Here is a 19,366-nt window from a genome sequence, read left to right as displayed (position 1 = left end):
AGTATCCTTACTTTTTCATGTATTATTTATTACCTTGAGGTTTTTCTTGCAAAATGGACAAATGTTTTGAATTGCAAAATGACTACAGCTATGTAAGTGCAGTGAGTACTATTTCTAAAGTATCCTATTTCCCAATGAGATGTTATGTAGCAATGTTCTAACAGGATCTGAATATGATGAGATTTTCCTTCTTTGGTTTTTTAAATTTCTTTTTATTGTTCTTGGGAAGCTTAAAGGCTTTGAAAGCCTTTAAAGAATCGACTTTGAGATATGGGGAGCATATAGGCGGCAAAAGTGATAACAATGTTGGTTATTTCATTTTATACGGGACACAAATTGATGTCATTTATGTTTTTCTTTTCTTCCTGCTGTGGGTAAGAGGGTGCAGAACAAAATTCATTTCCACAACATGAAAATTCGAACCTTTCAAGAGGGGAGTTTTCATTGTGTGTGTAGGCCTCCCCAGGGGGCTCCAAACAGTTTGAGAAGCGGCTCGATAAATGGAGGAACAAAAATACTCCAAGTGTTATTTGAGTAATAACTTTATTGCTTGTGATGTGTTTTAAGAGCTCAGATACACTGGCTGTGGGGGGCTTGACTGTTTTTCATAAAGCCATAAAAACTAATACCTTCAGACCATTAAGTGTAGTTTGAATTTGTAAAATATAAATATGTATGTATGTGTGTGGGAATAAACAACCTAATCATGTCTGAAAGTATAAAAAAAGATCCTTTCAGGTGAAAATGCAGCTCTCAAACTAAGAGTTTTCATTTACTTTCTAAGGACCCCATCATTCATAAACTTCAACAGATTGTAATGTAGCAGAAAATTCATTAGTAGGCTTGAACTTATTTTGGGGACGAGGCATACTGGCCCGCTGTGACCTTGTGTGGATCTTGACTTTGCTCCCAACAGTGTATCTGTTTCACTGTGGTGCCGCTGGAAGTTTGTTGGACTGGTCCATTCAGTGCTGAACCGAGATACAACGGTTAACCTACTTTTTAATGAATAATAATGAAAAAAAGAGATAATCAAACCCACGTCTCTCTTATCCTACACTTGAAGCAGAGTGTGGGCGTTAAACGGAGGAAACACGTCGCTGTGAGACACCGGACTCGCTGACAGAGTTTTTAGGATGTCCGGAGAGTGTCGTCGGACTCTCCCCCCCTTTTTTCATCCTGAATGGAACATCCTGAAAGTTTGGCACCCGGAGTTGCAACTGACAACACTGCTGGGGGTAAGTTCACTTCTCCCCACTGTACTGACCGTGGGAAGACCGAGAGACGAGCTTTTACGGCACGACATACTTAAACAGGGTTTAAAAGTTTACGCAGTCGTCCTGTTCTCACTCCGGAGCATTGTTTATTGTGAGGAAACGCTCAAACGCGGCTGAAGTTACTGGCTTCTGTTTTTTTGGGAATGCTTCCTCAGTTTGCCAGTAAAGGTAAGTTTATCCATCTGCATGGAGACTAAAGGGACCCAGCTTTGCCTTTAAATGTACTTTTGCTCATTCGTTTCTTAAACTCAGCCCCAAAGTTTAATTAAATTAAATTGAAACGACAGTACTGTTAAATATATGAGTTGGATGTTGATGCCCTGCTGTGAGCAGAGGAAAAAACGATGAGAGGATGCTTTTTGTCAATGGCTGCTCAAATTTTTCCAAACTTTGCTTGAAGCATTGATTTTCTGCATCCTGAGTTTAGGTTATTCTTAATAGATACGCTCAGTTTTTAATCAATTTTTGATGTTGTTGTTGTTGTTGTTTTTAGATTAATAACCAAGAAAAAGAAGAGAGGAAGATCTAGATTACATGCTCACATAACTGTTAATACAACTTAGAATTGTGAAATGATTTATCATCACAGTTCCAAAAGCTTTTATTTAAATAGTGTATAGAGAACTACATCACACTAAGAGTGTTTAATTTCTTTTTGAAATGATAACCCTTTGAATGAATGTACAGAAAAACTCAATGCCGGTCTCCTCTCTGAATTGCAGGGCAGAGAGTGACAGTATTTTCTGTCAATCCACATCTGAAGACATGTTGTACTGGACTTTGTCTGACTGGAGAGCACTGCTGCTGATTGTTCTGCTGTGGGACGGCCTCTGCGCATTTGGAGTGAAACCAACGAGATGGCCACTGTATTCCCAAAAGCCTTTGCTTTTCGCTTGGAATATCCCGACTCAGGAATGCGGCCCATGGCATGGCGTATCTTTTAATCTGGACCAGTTCCAGATTGTGGCGTCACCAAATGAGGGCTTTGTTAAACAGAACTTGACCATGTTCTACAAGGACCGCTTGGGTTTGTACCCCCACTTTGAGCCAGATGAAACGCCGGTGAATGGGGGATTGCCACAGGTGGCCAGTCTCACACAGCACCTAGATAAAATGCTGGAAGGGGTTCAGAAGTATATACGTGAACCAGGGGCAGTAGGTTTAGCAGTTATTGACTGGGAGGAGTGGCGCCCTATTTGGATACGAAACTGGGATTCCAAGCTTATTTACCGCAAACATTCTAAGGATTTAGTGCGCCAAAAGAACCCAACTTGGAGTGATGACCAGGTGAAAAAAGTGGCCCAGAAGGAATTTGAGATGTCTGCCAAGAAGTTCATGCTGGAGACGCTGAGGCACGCCAAACACCTGAGGCCCAACCAGCTGTGGGGGTTCTACCTGTTCCCCGACTGCTACAACCACGACTACATGCGCTTACTGGACGGCTACACTGGTCGCTGCCCTGATGTGGAGGTGACCCGCAACGAGCAGCTGAAATGGCTGTGGACTGAGAGCACCGCCCTCTTCCCCTCCATCTACATGGGCACTGTGCTGCGTTCCTCAGAATTTGGACGGCAGTTTGTACGGAACCGGGTGAAGGAGGGGATGCGTTTGGCTTCATCAGGCGAGGGGTTGGCACGTCCTGTCTTTGTGTACACTCGCCCCACCTACATCAACTCCCTGGTGCAGCTGACAGAGGTGACGCTCAGCCTTTAGAAACTTGTCCAGTGCCATAATTGGTTACCCTTCCTGCAACTTTTTCCTGCTTTGATTTTCCTGCTGTGACGAAGTGTAAACTGACAAATACACTCTTTTGTGTTGATAATATGTGAGACAAAATTGTTCTTTAGCAAACAATTCTCAAATCACTGTGTGGCCCCAACTCGTCCCTCCCTATCAGTGCATGCTGCATGGAGCTATAGCGCCTTACTTTTCCTTATCGGCAGCCACAGTCCTTTCCTGTCCTGGTAGCAGTCAAACTCTCTAATACCTTTCATTTGTGTGGAGTAAGCAGGATGGGTGTTGGTCAGAATGAAAATCTGGCTAATCCTCCTGAAGACTGTTTTTATAAGAGAGAACGAACCGATGGTGGTGCTGCACTTCACATACAGTAGCTGACCATCCGCTGACCCTGATTTATAGTTTAATAGTGGCATTGCTTCCTTTTGTTTGATCTGTGAAATTAACGAGCTGATTCATCTTTCACAGATTGATCTTGTGTCGACCATCGGGGAGAGCGTGGCTTTGGGAGCAGCCGGAATCATCCTGTGGGGAGATGTAGCATATGCAACTAACAGAGTAAGCAGCCACAAACTAATTATGGAAACAAACTCCCTCAGATACAACTCACAAGTTTCCTTTTTTTTTCTACCACAGACGTTATCACTTTAAGTTTTGTCCTCCTTCTTTTTAACTGTTCTGTGAGTGTTTTGCAACATTAAAACAACACAAAACCCACCCACTCATTGAAGTAGGCCCCTCTCATGCTACTGAGGGAGCTCTGACCAGTCAGGGCGTGGACAGAGAACATCTGAAGAATGTCCTGGAGTGTCTGGTACCAGAGCGTTCGCAGTAGATTCTGAGCGCGGAGGGGGGGGGGGTGCTTTGTTGATTGGTCTTGCTTCCCACAGGGGAGGCTGCTGCTGCAGGGGAGTGCTGTTGCATGTTGGGGTTATGATTGGTCTGCAAAGTCATTCATAGGTGGCAAGTGTCAAAGTAACATCCATGTGACTGCCAAGATGTAGATTTTCCCTGCAGATTGTGACATCGCATAATGGCTGATCGGCAAACTATACATAATATATTCATCATGGCATGAAAACCACACTTACTCAAGGGTTTGCACAACGTCCAAACAAATGCTTCTGAAAACATTAGATCATACACTATTAAAGAGTTATCTTAGCACTCTGTGTTGTTTTCCACATGTCAGTGAGCTACTGTGGTTAACTAAGACACAATGACTCCCCTGCCTTCTTATTTATCCACATTCGACTACAAAATAAGGTGAAAACTGTCAAATTGCTTTACCATAAAGACGTAGCTGGACGAAGCTGATAATTTTGGTATTTGACATGTTTTACTGTGAGTCAGTATCCTGGTGTTTTCCCTTTCTTCATGTCTCACATCTGTAGCAGTTTTTGTTCTCTTAAAGGCTCCGTTATTGGTTCAGCAGCCCATAAAAACTGTAGCTCTGGGTGAGCAGTAAATTGCTTCTCCCTCCGGTGTTGGTGGAACTCAATTGCTCTACATCTGTAAACATGTCCTTTTTTTGATGGATGTGATTTCAGTAAGTATGAGTCATGAGCTTTTTTTTTTTTATCTGGAAACACTGGAGGGACATTGAATCCTCAAAACTGAAATAAGTTGTTTTTAGAGAGTAATCGCCGCTGGTACAGTCAATAATTGTGTGGAACATCAGGCCTATTTTTTTCCTATTACCGTGGTCCTCGTTTAAGAGATGCGTGTGTACTTCACTTACAGATAATAACATGAAAAATAGGAACATTTAAATTGATCAACAAAATTGGAATACATTTTAGCTAGATAGTGGCAGATGTGCTGAAGTATTAAAAAAAAAAGTCTTTGGTATCAATGAAAAAACATTCCAAAAATTTGTCTCTCTTTGAGTTTAAATATTTAAACTATTATTGTATCGACTTGACCCAACTGGACAAAGAACTGGTGACGGGTTTGATGATAAATGACCATAGAGTGAGTAAATTTGGTTCTTTTTTGTCTCCAGACCACCTGCTCTGACCTGGATGTGTATCTTCGGGGCACGCTGGGTCAATACCTCCTCAACGTCTCCACGGCAGCAGAGCTGTGCAGCCGGACCTTGTGTGGTTCTCACGGCCGGTGTCTGCGCAAAAAGTCAGACAGTGATGTTTACTTGCATCTGAACCCCCTCACCTACAACATCACCAGGCAACGTGGCAATCTGATGGTCAGCGGTGAGCTTGGAGAAGAGGATAAGACCAGTTTTAACAGAGACTTTCAGTGCCAGTGCTACAGCGGCTTTCAGGGGGAGGGCTGCAAACAGATAGACCCCCTACACCAAAGAGGGATGGCCCCTCAAGCTGGTGCATCTGCACTGCATTGCGTGATCTTTCTTATTGTCTTTGTGCTCCTCTCTTAATACACCACACACACAGTAGACATAGCTGCAAATACATGAGCACAGGACATGACACGTTTTTTGGTTAAAAAAAAAAATATATGGATCATAAAAAGTGAATTTTTTTATAAGAAACACTGTGGAAACTGAAAACTGATGTTTGTTTATAACTTTTAATCATTTATAAACAATGGAGGGCTTGCTGGAAATTACCCTGTTTACATTTTGCTCTCGGTTTCCTTCTCAGTTTCTGTTCCCCAAAGTGTCAAATTCCATGTTTCTTATAGAGACGATGCTTCTGTGGTAAATGTGATGCATGAATTGATGAATTAACATTGTTGCTTTGTGGTGAAAGTGGAAAAGATGCACTTGAATCTGCTAATAGCTCAGTATAATTGAAGGACTTTTTTCCCCCCTTCCAAAATGACCTCTCTCTGACGTTTCTATGGAGGCAATTGCTGTGTACTATTTATTTGAATGTATTTTCGGGTGTTTCATGTGATCTCTTATTTTTATGTCTAAATCGTGACTACTAGTTTTTCGTTAAAACACTACATTTCCCTCTTTCTGTCAGAGACAACAGTCTCATGTTCTAGTTGCTCCTTGACTTTAGAAGCTTAATGTAAAAAGCTAATCATGGACCTTCTCAAATTTGACCTTTTGTCCTGGTCATACGAAATAAACTTCTTTTGTTGAGCCCGTGTTGTTTCATTTGATGTGTTGTAAGCATCACTGAAGGCACTGAGGTAATCATCTTGTTTAGGTATGATGCAGGTATACTTTTCTTGGCCTCGGCCAAAAAAAATTATAGCTTTAGGGAGACGCCTCAGTGGCTCACCCTTGGTCAGGGGAGTCGAAGCCTGCTGTTCTCAGGGAAGGACACTGGCTGCAGCCTCATACCCCCTCCCCATGTAATTGTAGGGTGTTGTTAGCCAAGAGTTATTTTTCACTACATTTAAAACTTGAGCAGTGCTTATGTTCAAATCTGGATGAGGAGGAGTTGATTATGGCTTTGCTTGATAGTCATTTAGAAAGGAACTCTGTAGCCTCTCCAAATTTCAATAAACGGTTTATTTTGAGCTGTGTTTAAGTGTTTATAATGAACCAATCTGAAACTGCTCAGCAGAGGCAGGAGGATAGCATATGTTTAAACTTGCCTGTGACTTTAAATCTGCTGCACACGATTTACATGTCTCTTCTCATTGGTTGTTAGAAATGCTGTGCACACGTAGGATTGGTTCGGTTTTTGTTACTTCCCTTTTCCCTGCATGTTTCAGTCATGAGACTTCTGGTTCCTTAAAAAAAAAACAATATAAAACCAAAATCCCTCTCCACTTATAAACCAGGTAAGTCAGTGTTTGTGTGACTTTGCTCTTAGTTTTCTCTGAATTGTTTAGGTTCATTTCACACTATATCAATTATAGGTGACTGTTCAGTCCAGTGGAGCTACTCCATAGACAGTTGTGTTTGCCTGGAAAACCCTAGAGCAGAAAGAGTTGAAGAGAGCAACGGGTGTGGTCAGAAATCCAAACTCTTGGTGCTAAATGCAGGTCATTAAATCAACCTGTAATTTGATCTTGATGCACAATTGGAGGGAAAAAAAAAAAGAAAAAGTGTTATTTCAAAGTTTCACAACATAGTTGTTTTTCGATGTAACTGTTTTCCTGTCCTATGCAGGGATGTGGTACTTTCACCCTGAGGCGTTACTGCTCCTCAGTCTGATCAGCCTTGTTTCTGGGCTGCAGATTGCAACATCATCTTTCTCCCAGGTGCCTTTCCTCTCTGTCTGGAATGCCCCAACTGCCAGCTGCCTCTCTCAGTATGGCGTGGACATTGACCTGGGGACTTTCAGCTTAGTCCAGAACCAGAACCAAAGCTTTATGGGTGAAAATATCACCATTTTCTATGCTGACAAGCTTGGTCTGTATCCAAGGTACTCCGTCCAGGGGTCGGCTATTAATGGGGGAGTGCCACAGAACAGCAGCCTCGATGAGCACCTCAGAGCCGCCCGTGAGGACATCCGCAGGTACATCACCGACAGGGATTTCCAGGGCCTGGCTGTGGTTGATTGGGAGAGTTGGAGACCTTTATGGGTGAGAAACTGGGACAGTAAGCAGGTGTACTGGGAAGGGTCAAGAGCACTGGTGAGGTCCAGGCACCCAGACTGGAGCCCTGCACAGGTAGAAGCCGCAGCACAGGTGGAGTTTGAGAAAGCTGGAAGGAAATTCATGGAGCAAACTTTGACACTTGGGCAGGAGATGAGACCAAGTGGCTTGTGGGGGTATTATGGTTTCCCCAACTGCTACAACTACTACAGTGTCAAAAGCACAAACTACACAGGGGAGTGTCCAGCTTTAGAGCTGATGAGGAACGACGAGCTGTTCTGGCTGTGGAACGCCTCCTCTGCCCTGTATCCTGACATCTACCTCAGCCTGGAGCTGCGAGGCCTCGGCAGAGAGGTGCTCCTCTATGCTCACCACCGCATCCTGGAGGCCATGAGGGCCACGGCTCAGGTGACCCCGTCAGCACTTCCCGTGTATCCCTACGCTCGCATTGTCTACACCTACACGCTGGATTTCCTCTCTCAGGCAAGAAGCATTTTTTTTAAAACTGAAACATCTTGTGATTGTCTTGATGTGATGCGAATATTTTCCTCTTTTCGTCCTGCAGAAGCACCTGGTCTACACTATTGGAGAGAGTGCTGCCTTAGGATCTGCAGGGGTGGTGCTTTGGGGCGACCACGCCTATTCCAAATCTCAGGTATGATAATAACATTGCTGTAGCGTCTAATTGTGTGCAGTGTTGAGACCTTTATGTCTGTATACAGAGAACCATCACAGAAAATGTATTTTTCAGATTGTGTTATGGTTTTGGCTTTATTTAAGCGAGTGTTTGGATAACTTTCAGCTTTTTCAGGAGGCTGCCTGTTTTGAGAAAATGGTCTTCGAAAAAAATGAGAGCTATCTTAACCGTTAGCTGTTGAGAGTTTTTTAGGTTTGTTTGGAATAACTACTGCATTTCAGAGACTTGAGCTTAAGTATTCCATAATGTTCTGGTCTTTTAATGTGTGTTTGTGTCCTACACTCTTAAGCCCATTAGTTGATGCAGATTAAAAATACCACAATCACAAATGCATGTTTTGATAGTGGGAAAAAATGGCAGTAATATTCTGCATAGCAGGGTACAGACTGTGGTTTTAAGCAAACGTTTCACAAGAGGAAGTTGTCAGGGGGTATTTTCAGATGCAGATTAAGAGTTTATGGCAGCAGGACAGTGTGTTTGGGCTGAGTGAAAATAAAGCGTGGGCTCATGGTGATGATCAATCATGTCATGCGATAGTGTTTTCAGCAGTTTTTTGGAGAATTGTGGAGCAGTAATAGCAAATTTGTCATCAGTTTTATTCCCTAACAACTACTGGAGAAAGGAAACAGTGACACACAGATTTATTTTGATCAAACCACTGAAGTCATATGACCTCCCACCTGCTGGGAAGTTTTCTTGTTATAGTGTCACCTGATGCCATTGGACCTTAATTACTGATTGATCTTTGACACGTCTTCTTCCTGTTTAGTTTTTTTTCCTTGTTCCTTTCCTACTTTCAGGCTACTTGCGAGGCTGTCAAATCCTACATCGATGAGACTCTGGGTCCCTACCTGGTCAATGTGACGTCGGCTGCTGTTCTCTGCAGTCAGATCATGTGCTCCTCTCAGGGACGGTGCCAGAGGAGGAACCTAAAGTCCGAGGCCTACCTCCACCTGGACCCTGCTGCATGGAGGGTGGTGCCCGAGACGAAGCCAGGAGGCGGGAGGAACTACAGGGTTGTAGGACAGGTGGGGGCATCTCAGGAGCAGTCAATGAAGTCTGAGTTTCGGTGCAGGTGTTACACTGGGTGGACTGGTGAGAACTGCTCCAAGCCTACTCACAAATGAGAATTTCTTCCTTTATAAATGTATCTTTATTTTCTTTTGAATGAGGCATATCTGTGACATAATTGGTCACTGGCTTACTGGCAAGTAGGGAAAATGGCTGCATGCGGTCTCCTGTGAATGGAAATTTCCAAATCTTTTCCAAATGTGTTTTATTCGTGCGTTTGTTTTATAGTTTTCTTGTGATTTGTACAGTATGTGCCATGATGTTGCAGTTTATTTTTTTTTAAAATAAATCACCAATCACCAATAAATCAGTTTGTTGTGCTTGCAGATTCATTTGTGCCCTATCAGTAAATGTGTCATAATAAGAATGTTAAATGTTAAAGGACAAAATATAAAGAGGCACAAATTAAAGGCAAATTGGAATTCGGACTTACTGATCTCTGACGAGGAAACATCACAAGAGCTCAGATTTTCTTTACTGCCATTCTCTAGAAAGTAACTCAACACTATGAATGTTTTTTTTTTTCTTTTGTTATTCATCATCTGATTAAATATTTGGAAATGTAACTTATGTATCATTTTAGTTCATCTGTTATTTTTTTTCATTTAAGTGAACAACACGAGTTTGAGGTGTAGATTCTCAGTCACTGAGATCATGGCAACTCTAACAGCTTGAATCAGAGCAACTAGGCTTCTTCTTTTTCATCGTTCTTGAAGAAGTTTCACTTCTCATCTCAAAGGCTAATTCAGTGCTTACTGGGTGGGGAGTTTCGGCTAGTAAGTAATTTAAAAAGACCATTCCCACTTGGCAGGTTTTTAAGGTCCTGTGAGTCACGGACTCACCATTGTGCTGGTCTATTTAGTCATTCTCACTTGGGAGTTGTTTACCTACAAAAGTATTACTAAAGAAGCCAGGTTGCCCTTATTGAAGCTCACAGAATTAGACAAGTTTTAATGTGAAAAGTTTGTGGAAGAAAAACAAGGCAAACCTGGAGGCAGTCATGTTGTTTCCCACTCGGTGCAGCAAATATGCGGAACTTGAAAATGATTATTTTTGGTGTTATATCTGAGGTATATTTAACTCGAAATCAGCTTTAACATCTAAAGCCATGTGTTGTGTTTGTTTCTTTGAGTTGAACTTGTATCAGATCTGCTGAAGGGAAAAGCAGCTCTGTTCTTTCCTTTAATCTAAGCTTAACACATGATGCAATTTCTAGCCATGTAATGGCTCAATGTGCAACTTCAGACAGTGTAATGTGGAAACTTTAAACCTTCGACTGTTTATTTTAGTAAACAAGAAGATCTCGAGTCTATCAGCTGGACAATAATTGCATAGTTATGGATCCTGGTTCTAATAATCGGAAGAGGAGGGATTATAGTTCCAACTTTAATTCATTTACTCATTACCATTTAATTTAGTTTATTTTTAAAACAGTAGCAGTTTTCACTTATTCCCAGTTATCACTATTAGGTTTTGGCATTTAAATTGAGCTGATTGATAATTTGTACTGATCTCAAATCTCTTTTATGTGGGTGTCTTTGCACAGATAGGCAGCAGCTCAGATCAGCAGTGATTGCACAACAATATGCTCACAGCAATACGTAGAAACATTTACATAAAACCAAAATATATCATAAATAATTGACTAAACGCACATTGGTTTGCTTGAGCACAGAACATTGGTAATATCAATCAATATCAATATCATCTCTTTTTTAGATGTTTTATGTTGTTGTTTTTGAAAAATAAAGCTATCTTAATATCTCTTTCTTTGTTTGTTGGGAATTTTTTTGTGTGTAACGTTCAGCTGTGGTTTCTCTTCCATCGCAGAGGCTTTCATTTTGAATTTCTTGTTTGTATTTGCATGAGCAGTAGGTGGTGCTGTGGGACAGCTAACTAGCCGAAAGACATCAAGGTCACAGCACTGGGTGCTCGTTATCACAAAGGGAGTCAAATAAACGTGGAGAAAAAGCCATATAACTAATTATGTCTGACTATTATAAGTTTGCATACCAATCTTTACAGCAGCCATGTGTCCATCATGAACTGAATTCACTATTTCACAGAACCAAAGGGAGCACTGGGTGACCTTGACTGATTTAGAAGTAGCGTGTACAATGCAGTCTTACCTGATGGCCACCTCTGCTCCAAACCTGTGTCACCGATAGTTATTTACCTCGTGTGTCCCTAGAGGCAAAGCACACTGAAAAAACAGACTCCCGCAAGGCCCCACAGTTTCTTACCTCTCCCTTTATCATAAACAGCTGAATTGTGAGGAAATGAGGACAAGATGGATAGTTTTTTTTCACAGCAGTGGCAGCACATCTGCAGCTGGCGCTTTAAAAAAAAGAAAATTTGTTATTGTGCAGCAGTTTTCTGAACAAGACAAATTGCTCAACTTATTCTCAGAGTCCAGGGACAAATGTTTATCTGTAGCTACTTGATAATGACAGGAAAAATACACAAAATTGCTCTCCCTTTCATGGACATTCAACACTGCTTGTCAGTCAATTTATCATTATTGCAATTTTCTTCATGCTTTCAACCTAATACTCACTCCTTATATCCAAATTCAGAGGATTTTTATAGCCTAATAATGCAATGTTGTTTTTGAAAAGCTTGTTTTATTCAAATTTGTTATATTGATAATATGAAAAATACATACCAAACAACGTTGACGCCAAAGTTAAATTCAGAACCTAACGCTTTGCACCTTTTACACAGTTTTGAAATGTTATCATGAACTTGAAAATGACCTGTGCTCAGTCTCAGAGGGTGTTTTGATCTGTATATCTGCTCTGAATGGTCATCTCCTTTCCGTCCAGCCTCTGCCAGCTCTGGCAGGGCCTTTACTTCTCAAGCCCCTTCATCTCTGCATTTCTTCATTTGGTGTCTCGCTCTGTCACCCCCTCCATGGTCACGTCTCCCCTTTTCTCCGCTGCTCGGGCTAGAGATCGTCTCGCTCGCTCTGGGTTTAATAACTGTTTCGTCATGCTCTGTCTCTGTGTCCTTCAGAGGAGTTGACTCTCTGATCAGGTTTCTTAAAGATCTGGTGCGCACTTGTTTTCATGATTTATATCAAATAAGTAATTGAAGCCGCAGTGTTATGCTTTGATCAGGCTGTTAAATGAACATTATTTGACTTGAAAATGTGTCTGTCAGCAAAATTACAAGACCTCAATTCCAGTTATACTATTATGTTAATCTTTGGGAAAATGTTTTCCACACATACAGACACTTTTTACTTATTTTCAAAACTGGGTGGGCAATTTCCCTCCATGAATTGTTGCGCATTTGATCATCTTCAGTGTCTCTTTGAGTCAAATTGTAGATCAGTAGTTAGAGGTCTCTACACACAGCCTCTCCTCAATTTGAGCATCAATTTAGATGTTTTTCCATCACATGTATGTACCAAAGTGGCTGAGTAGATCACTTCGTGTTCAACTTTGAGGACATAATTTCTTACCTTGAACTCTAGTGAGCCCTGGTGACCTTGTAGATTGAGAAAGAATAATATTGTTTTAAGTGTGCTGCTGTTTTCATTCACAGGGTCAAACAGAGGAGGGCCCTTTTCAGCTGTTTTACAGTGTATTAGCTGAGTTTGGTAATCTGAAAATAATGTTACAAACATCAAGAATCTAAGGGTGGCCGTGGCTCAGTGGTTAGAGTTGGTCGTCCAATATCCGGAAGGTTGGCAGGTTCTATTCCCAGGTGCCAACCTGGATAGGTTAAAAGCAGAGGATAAATTTCATGTGTATGCATGACAATAAAATCTGATCTTAATATTATGCCAACAAGAAAGAATCTATATTTGAGATATCTTTAACATCCTTTTGCAAAGTCAAAACACTTGGGGATCAATATTTCAGTTTTGACAAGTTAAAATTAATAAATTATTAGTTATTTCAAGCTACGTAGTAAAACCACAAGGAATAGCATGCATCTTATCTGTGTAAAAAGCACAAAGCAAATGTTCAGAACTGGAATGCTGTCCAATTCACCGATCAAAATGGTACTAAATAGCTGTCAAATACATTGTTTGTTAATTGTTTTGGTCTCTGATGTGATAGTCCAACCGGAAAATGCTCAATACTAACTAGTTAGCATAGTGACACCTATCCTGGGGTGTAGTGCTATTTGCAGTGGAAAGTTCATATATATCAATATGCTGTTATTGTCCATACAATGACGTGATGTACCACAGGCCAACTGAGGATCTTTGGGATTCTTTAATGCCTCACACATCAAAGAGGGAATAGTAATTTATCTTCAGGAGACTTGATTACTGTAACAGTGTATTTACTGGTCTCCCTCGGAAATCGATCAGGCAGTTCTAGCTGATTCAGAACGCTGCTGCTCAAGTCCTCAGTAAGAACAGGAAAGTGGATCAAAGAGTTGATTTTAAAATGCAACAGTTTGTTTTACAAAGCTTTTATGGTTTGGGGCCAAAGTACATCTCAGACCTACTCGTATCTTCTTCAAGACATCTTGGTCATCAGGAACAGGTTTGCTTTCTGTCCTCAGAGGTAGAATATATGTGGAACAAACTTCCAGACAACTGCCCGTCTGCGTCAACTCTTGCGTCTTTTAAAATCAAACCATAGGACTTTTTTTCATCACTGCATTTAATTATATGACTTAATTGAATTGAGATACTTTGATTAATAACTTTCACTGCATTGTACCTCTCTCTCTGTTTTTTCCTTTTTAATGGCAAATTATGTTTTAATGCTTTATTATTCTGTGAAAATCACTTTCAACTGGCTAGCTGTTACTCTTTCTGCTACATGCTTTTAAATAATTACTGGATCTTTTAGTGCAGAGTTCCCCCATCACCAAGAAGTCTGGCCCAAAAAACAAAACAAAGTGGAGACAAGCACATAGTATCACTCATAATTGTTACATAATGAAACTGAGCACAGCATTTTGTGCCAGGGTTAGTGCCATGATGACTTTAGCACAGCATAAACTGTCACCAGCTTCACTGCAGACATGTTTATGAATTTCAGCTGGATTATACAAGGTGAGTTTGTCACCAGGACAAGTGGCCGGTCAACTATTCATGTGATACAGCTATCCAAACATGGGACATACTTTGGGAAATAAAATTGTTCTTTTGCTGTGTTTTTACATTGGGACAAGGTCAGTGGGTCAACTAAAGTGGGACTATAACTGTCTTAACTGTCCATGTAAGTGTGTTGACTGGTTCTAAAAACACCATCATTTCTCCTTCATGTCAGAGGGGTGCAAAAAATGAAAAAAATACAAAGAGCCATGATAAGCTTTCATATTTGTGCACATTTGGATATTTTGTTTGAGAGTGCTAAAGAATGTACTGGACAGTACTAGTCGAGACTATTTGTTTGGGATTGTTGCACGAATAAATATATGCGTGTGCATAAAGCAACCATAACTGTGTGCTCCTATGTTGATAAGAGTACTGAAAAATATCCCTTTACGGTGCATTTAGTTAAAAGTGCAATTGGTTTTGCGATTAATCATGAATCAGCTCTGGGCAATCATGTGATTAATCCCGATCAAATATTCTAATCAGCTGACAGCCCTAGTTTTTGCTTTATCTAAAGCTGTTAAACATTTCAGCTTTTAGTAATAACAAGTAAAAAAGTAGCTCAAGATCTTGTATATGCACTAGAAAAAGAGCAAATGCTTTTTTAGAGCTTTTTTTGTAAGAGGGAATTACTTGGTTTTGTAAAAGCAGCTGATTGTCAGTGATTAGTTGGTAAAACTGATGGAAAGTGGTCTGGGAATCACTTCTTATCACATCTCCTTTTAAGTACGTCAAGTCACAACCGTCAGAGACATGAAATGCAAAAGCAAAAAAGCTAAGTAGTTGAGAGGTCTCAGCATCCTGTTTTTTGGAGATGGAGCCCTTAAACTTCTCCACTGCTTATCAATTGTCTGAAGCACTACCAGTCCCCATCCCGAGATAGAGCATCTAATGGCTGGATGTGTCCTATATTCATGTGTGTGTATTATCACTGTTTAGTATTTGCTTCTTCATCTCTATGCCTCCTGATGCGAGGTGACCTGACAGACTGTCACATGTGGCTTATCGTGCAATGGGCAGCACTGCGCTCAACCCCAGCCCCGTCCTGCAAACCCCCATCAGAGCTCAAAGAGCATAATTTAAGAGCAACAGGAAAATCACATTCAAACACTTCCTTTACAAATGGGACTCCTACGAAAGTCACACATTAACTATGCATTCCTGAGAGCCATCCAGGTGGAAAATGCCACAGTCTAATCAGTCTCTAAAAGAAAGTCTTTCTCCAATCAAACCTCACCAATGTGCATTGTCCTCAAAACAACAGCCAATCAGTTGCTCACAATGACTTTTGCTGTCATGTTGATCCCGATAATTTCCAATTATTCTATTTTTCATGGATACACGTTGCTGACTTTGGACACGGATGAATATTGATGATCAATAAAAGCAAAATGAAGAGAAAACAACTGAAATGAATAAACATTTTTTGCAACTTTGATACCATTTCAGTGTTTAATTATTTCAAAATTCCTCCCCCCCTTCAAGCATAATTCATTTCAGCATTTTCTCATTCATTTTAAAGGATTTGATCCTGGCTCATTTGAATAAACATTTTGCTCCATATTAGTCTGGGTAATGAAGTGGATCTCAGAAGAAAAATGCTTTTGTTATGAGAGTGGAGACTGCCGTGGCACAAAGAATTGTCACCCTGGTCAAGTCAGCAAGGAAACTGCTAATTGGATACCAGATTCAATCTAATGTGGAGTACCCACAATGATTTGTAATTTTTTTGGACAAAGTTTGAATGTCAAGAGCAATAAGCCAGAGTTTTACAAGCAGGAAGAAGTAGGGTCATAAAGCTCACTGTTGTTTTGTGGCCGAATTTGTAATTATTGCCTATTTCATTTTTATGTTGCAAAGAGGCTGTATAGTGTATTTGTTATACTTAATTAAAATGTTTTTCTTAGGTGATACTCGTTAACCTTTCATCGCCCTCAGAATAGAAAAATAAATGTACCATCTATAGGAAACATGTCTTGGCATAGAGACTGAGGATTGGACAGCAAACTGCAGTCAGCATCCAGTTGCATTTAGGTTACTTATTTACATTGCTATTTAACTACAAACTATGTTAGAGAATATGGACCATATTTGGCTTTCTAGTGCTAAACTTCAATGTCTAACTATATGTGTTGCAACAGTTTGACTAATGTTTTGCATGAATCGAATACCCTACTGATGTTGATCCTGGTCTTTCCTCACTGTCCCTCACATTAATTGATTGATTGATTTAATAAGACAGACAACAGTTGATATATAATTTTCCTATATGGACAAAGCTGATTCCATTTCTAAGCTAATGCTACCCAGTGTTGAATACTGATAGCAATGAAGGGGAGCTAATAGAAGGCACAGAAACAAGTAATTTGAGAACCTATACATTGACTGCAAATAAAAAATGGTCATAGCCTCTGTAGGATCACCCATTGGTTTGTGAACTACTGTTTTGAGGCCTCACATTTGCATTTATGATTGAGGGCATGGATCTCCCTGAAACTACACACGCCTTTTGTAGTAACGGATTACATTTAATATGAAAGCTGGAGATGAACTGAGAATGATGTCCCAGCCAAGTTGCCCCATGTCCGTTTATCAGCAATAGTAGCTGATCCACATTTTGAAGCATTTGGTGCTAATAAGCAGCATAGCGATCTGTGGACAAATGCAGTTTGTACAGTATTATGTATGATTTTACGAGACAAAATATGGAGAAGAGCAAATAAACAGTAGAATACTACAGCTTTCTCCACTTTTTATGCACAGGGCAGCCATTTGTATTTAGAAGACCTAGAAACTCAGAAACGATGACTACCCAATTCAAATTGAAGGCACCAACTTGGCTATGCAACATAGCAAAGCGGTTACACTTCAAAGGAAATAACACTTTAGCTTTGATATTTCCTTTGGCTTGCAGTTAGAGTTGAATTAGCTTTGATGAAGTTTATCTCAAGTTTACAGAATCTCTTTTAGAAAAATAATGCACTTAACTTAACATTCCTTTATCTCTTGTTTATGATCTTTCTTGTTGTGTTTTCTGATTATAGTTTAGTTTTATCAAAACACCGTACATTCAAAAACATCCAGTTCTGCCTCTCGGGGAAAAACCTCATCAGTGTCAGTATCAGCTTTATTGATAATTTCACTTTTCTGTTCTAGATGCTCACAAACAAAATCCTTTCACGCCTTCAGAAAGTGCTCTGCTGCTCCCTCGATGATTTCTGACATTAAAATATATGAAATGTGATTCAATGGGATTCATCACTTCTGTTTTACTATCTCAATCAACTGTCTGTTCTTACTGTTTTGATTCACCAGCTGTTTCTCTTTAATCCATAAACTTTTATTATAAACAACCGAATGTGGAGCCCGTGCACATGCTCACACATCAGGTAAGCACTGATACAAACATACACTTACATGAATTCAAGATTAGTCCACAGGAATCAGGGTTTGCTTGATCTCAACAGAAATGTCATGGTGAGTCGTAACCTTTACTGGAGCACGTTATCTGCTCTGAGAGCGTAGCCAAGCTGGGACGGGGACCACCGTGAATGCGATTGGATTTGAAAGGTCTCCATCCAAATCATGCCTAACGGCTATCTCGCCTCCACAGTTCAACAACACCAGTACTACGACATGCGACAGAGTTTCAAGGATCCAATCTGTCCCACTGTATCTGCACCTCTATGTCCCCAATTAATCAGCTGTGGCTGGAGAATAGACGGATCATTCTGCATTTGAGAGGAGAAGATGTATGATGTGAAAAAATGTGACACATAAAGTATCCAAATGGGGGGGAAAAAAATCTATTTGACATGTTTCACCTGCTCTTTTTAGTTTTTGAATGGTATGAGAGAAGGATAAAGGAGAAGCTGTTGAGAGAAAAGACAGATAGTCGAAAAGACAGTAGTAAAAATATATAATGCAGATCTGTTTGAGGAAGTGCTGACATGTGTATCTGTCACTAGAGGTCATGAGTTATGAAACTGACCATGCCAGCTACTTTATTTAAACCACGGAGATCATAGGATGTCCTTGAAGTCAGCCTGGATAGATAAATGGACATTTCCATTGCATAGACCGTGCTACATTTAAAAAGGCAGCTGAGGGAATATGTTCATCCATTTTAAGTATTTTTCTTTGGCACACTGATAATAAAAGCAGTCCAGAAGTGTAAAGTAAAGGTAAAGTTTACTGAGCATTTGAAAAAAAAAAAAGTTTACCTTTCATTTAGATGACACACACACACTCACACACATTTAAACATAAAATGTAATGTAGTATTTTGAATTCATGCAAAGGCCAAGAAGCGGTTACGGCTCTGTGTAGCAATTTTGGATGGTGGATGGAGGATGGTGCCTTTGGTTTAACAGGTGTTAGATCATAATAAACAGTATGGTGTCATAGTAAAATGTGCTGCACTGCACACGCATGTTGTGCAAGGATCTACTGTAGTACAAGCCGTGGTGTTTTCTTAATGCTGGCCACCTAGATTCGTATGTCTAAAGCAAACAGAACAGCAAACTAAATAGCATGTGAATACAAAAAGTTGAAATTGAATTCAAATAAAATTAGGTGTACAAAATAATGTATGGATGGGCAAACAACTTGGCACTTCAGTCGTGTCTGATTTCACCACCACAGCACTCTGTCCAGCCTGGCAAGCACTCGTTTTTTCAACAGTTTCACAAAATGCCTTGAGACTGTTATACTTTACGTAATCATCTTCATGACCATCTACACACGCACAAGAAAATGTTGTCCTAGAGCAGAAACAAAGATATTATGTCGCGCAAATTGTTTTCAAAAAACTGTGTGAGACTGCAATATATTTGAAAAAAATCCAAACAATTTGACCAAGTGATGGTGCTAAATCGATGAGATACTGTTAATTAATACAATTTACCCTTGAAAAAGAAATTGCAGATGTGTTGATAAAAAGATGTCATGTTCGCAATAGACATTTTTTTAATCACATTTTTACCATCTCCAGATTAAATCAGTAGGGATTACAATGACAACCCAGTTGAGAGA

General features: G+C 40.2%; 2 protein-coding genes across 4 annotated transcripts; both read left to right on the top strand.

Moving 5' to 3' along the window:
• Positions 1-1,202: 1,202 nt before the first annotated feature.
• On the top strand, positions 1,203-6,087 carry hyal2a (hyaluronidase 2a). The gene is made up of 4 exons (XM_075461288.1): positions 1,203-1,445; positions 2,000-2,972; positions 3,483-3,572; positions 5,020-6,087. The coding sequence occupies exons 2-4, from the start codon at positions 2,043-2,045 to the stop codon at positions 5,410-5,412; spliced, it is 1,413 nt and encodes a 470-aa protein (XP_075317403.1). The 5' UTR covers positions 1,203-1,445; positions 2,000-2,042; the 3' UTR covers positions 5,413-6,087.
• Positions 6,088-6,652: 565 nt separating this feature from the next.
• Positions 6,653-11,030, top strand: hyal1 (hyaluronidase 1). Of its 3 annotated transcripts, none has more exons than XM_075461285.1 (4): positions 6,653-6,737; positions 7,069-7,979; positions 8,062-8,151; positions 8,994-11,030. In XM_075461285.1, exons 2-4 carry the CDS (start codon positions 7,071-7,073, stop codon positions 9,318-9,320), a joined length of 1,326 nt encoding a protein of 441 aa, XP_075317400.1. In that variant the 5' UTR covers positions 6,653-6,737; positions 7,069-7,070; the 3' UTR covers positions 9,321-11,030. The 3 variants fall into 3 exon arrangements, with proteins under 3 accessions (XP_075317400.1, XP_075317402.1, XP_075317401.1); XM_075461287.1 differs by having other exon boundaries at positions 8,963-9,119; XM_075461286.1 differs by lacking the exon at positions 6,653-6,737 and adding an exon at positions 6,744-6,941.
• The last annotated feature ends 8,336 nt before the right edge of the window (positions 11,031-19,366 follow it).

The sequence above is a fragment of the Odontesthes bonariensis genome, chromosome 3 (genome assembly GCF_027942865.1).
Source record: "Odontesthes bonariensis isolate fOdoBon6 chromosome 3, fOdoBon6.hap1, whole genome shotgun sequence".
In the NCBI taxonomy this organism is placed as follows: domain Eukaryota; kingdom Metazoa; phylum Chordata; class Actinopteri; order Atheriniformes; family Atherinopsidae; genus Odontesthes; species Odontesthes bonariensis.
The sequence above is the reverse complement of the archived record's forward strand: the minus strand, read 5'-3'. Positions and strand labels throughout refer to the sequence as shown.

Coding starts and splice junctions, on each gene's coding strand:
- hyal2a (XM_075461288.1), top strand. CDS start 2,043: ATGTTGTACTGGACTTTGTCTGACTGGAGAGCACTGCTGCTGATTGTT. Junction 2,973..3,482: donor CCCTGGTGCAGCTGACAGAG/GTGACGCTCAGC, acceptor CATCTTTCACAG/ATTGATCTTGTGTCGACCAT. Junction 3,573..5,019: donor TAGCATATGCAACTAACAGA/GTAAGCAGCCAC, acceptor TTTTGTCTCCAG/ACCACCTGCTCTGACCTGGA.
- hyal1 (XM_075461285.1), top strand. CDS start 7,071: ATGTGGTACTTTCACCCTGAGGCGTTACTGCTCCTCAGTCTGATCAGC. Junction 7,980..8,061: donor CGCTGGATTTCCTCTCTCAG/GCAAGAAGCATT, acceptor TTCGTCCTGCAG/AAGCACCTGGTCTACACTAT. Junction 8,152..8,993: donor ACGCCTATTCCAAATCTCAG/GTATGATAATAA, acceptor TCCTACTTTCAG/GCTACTTGCGAGGCTGTCAA.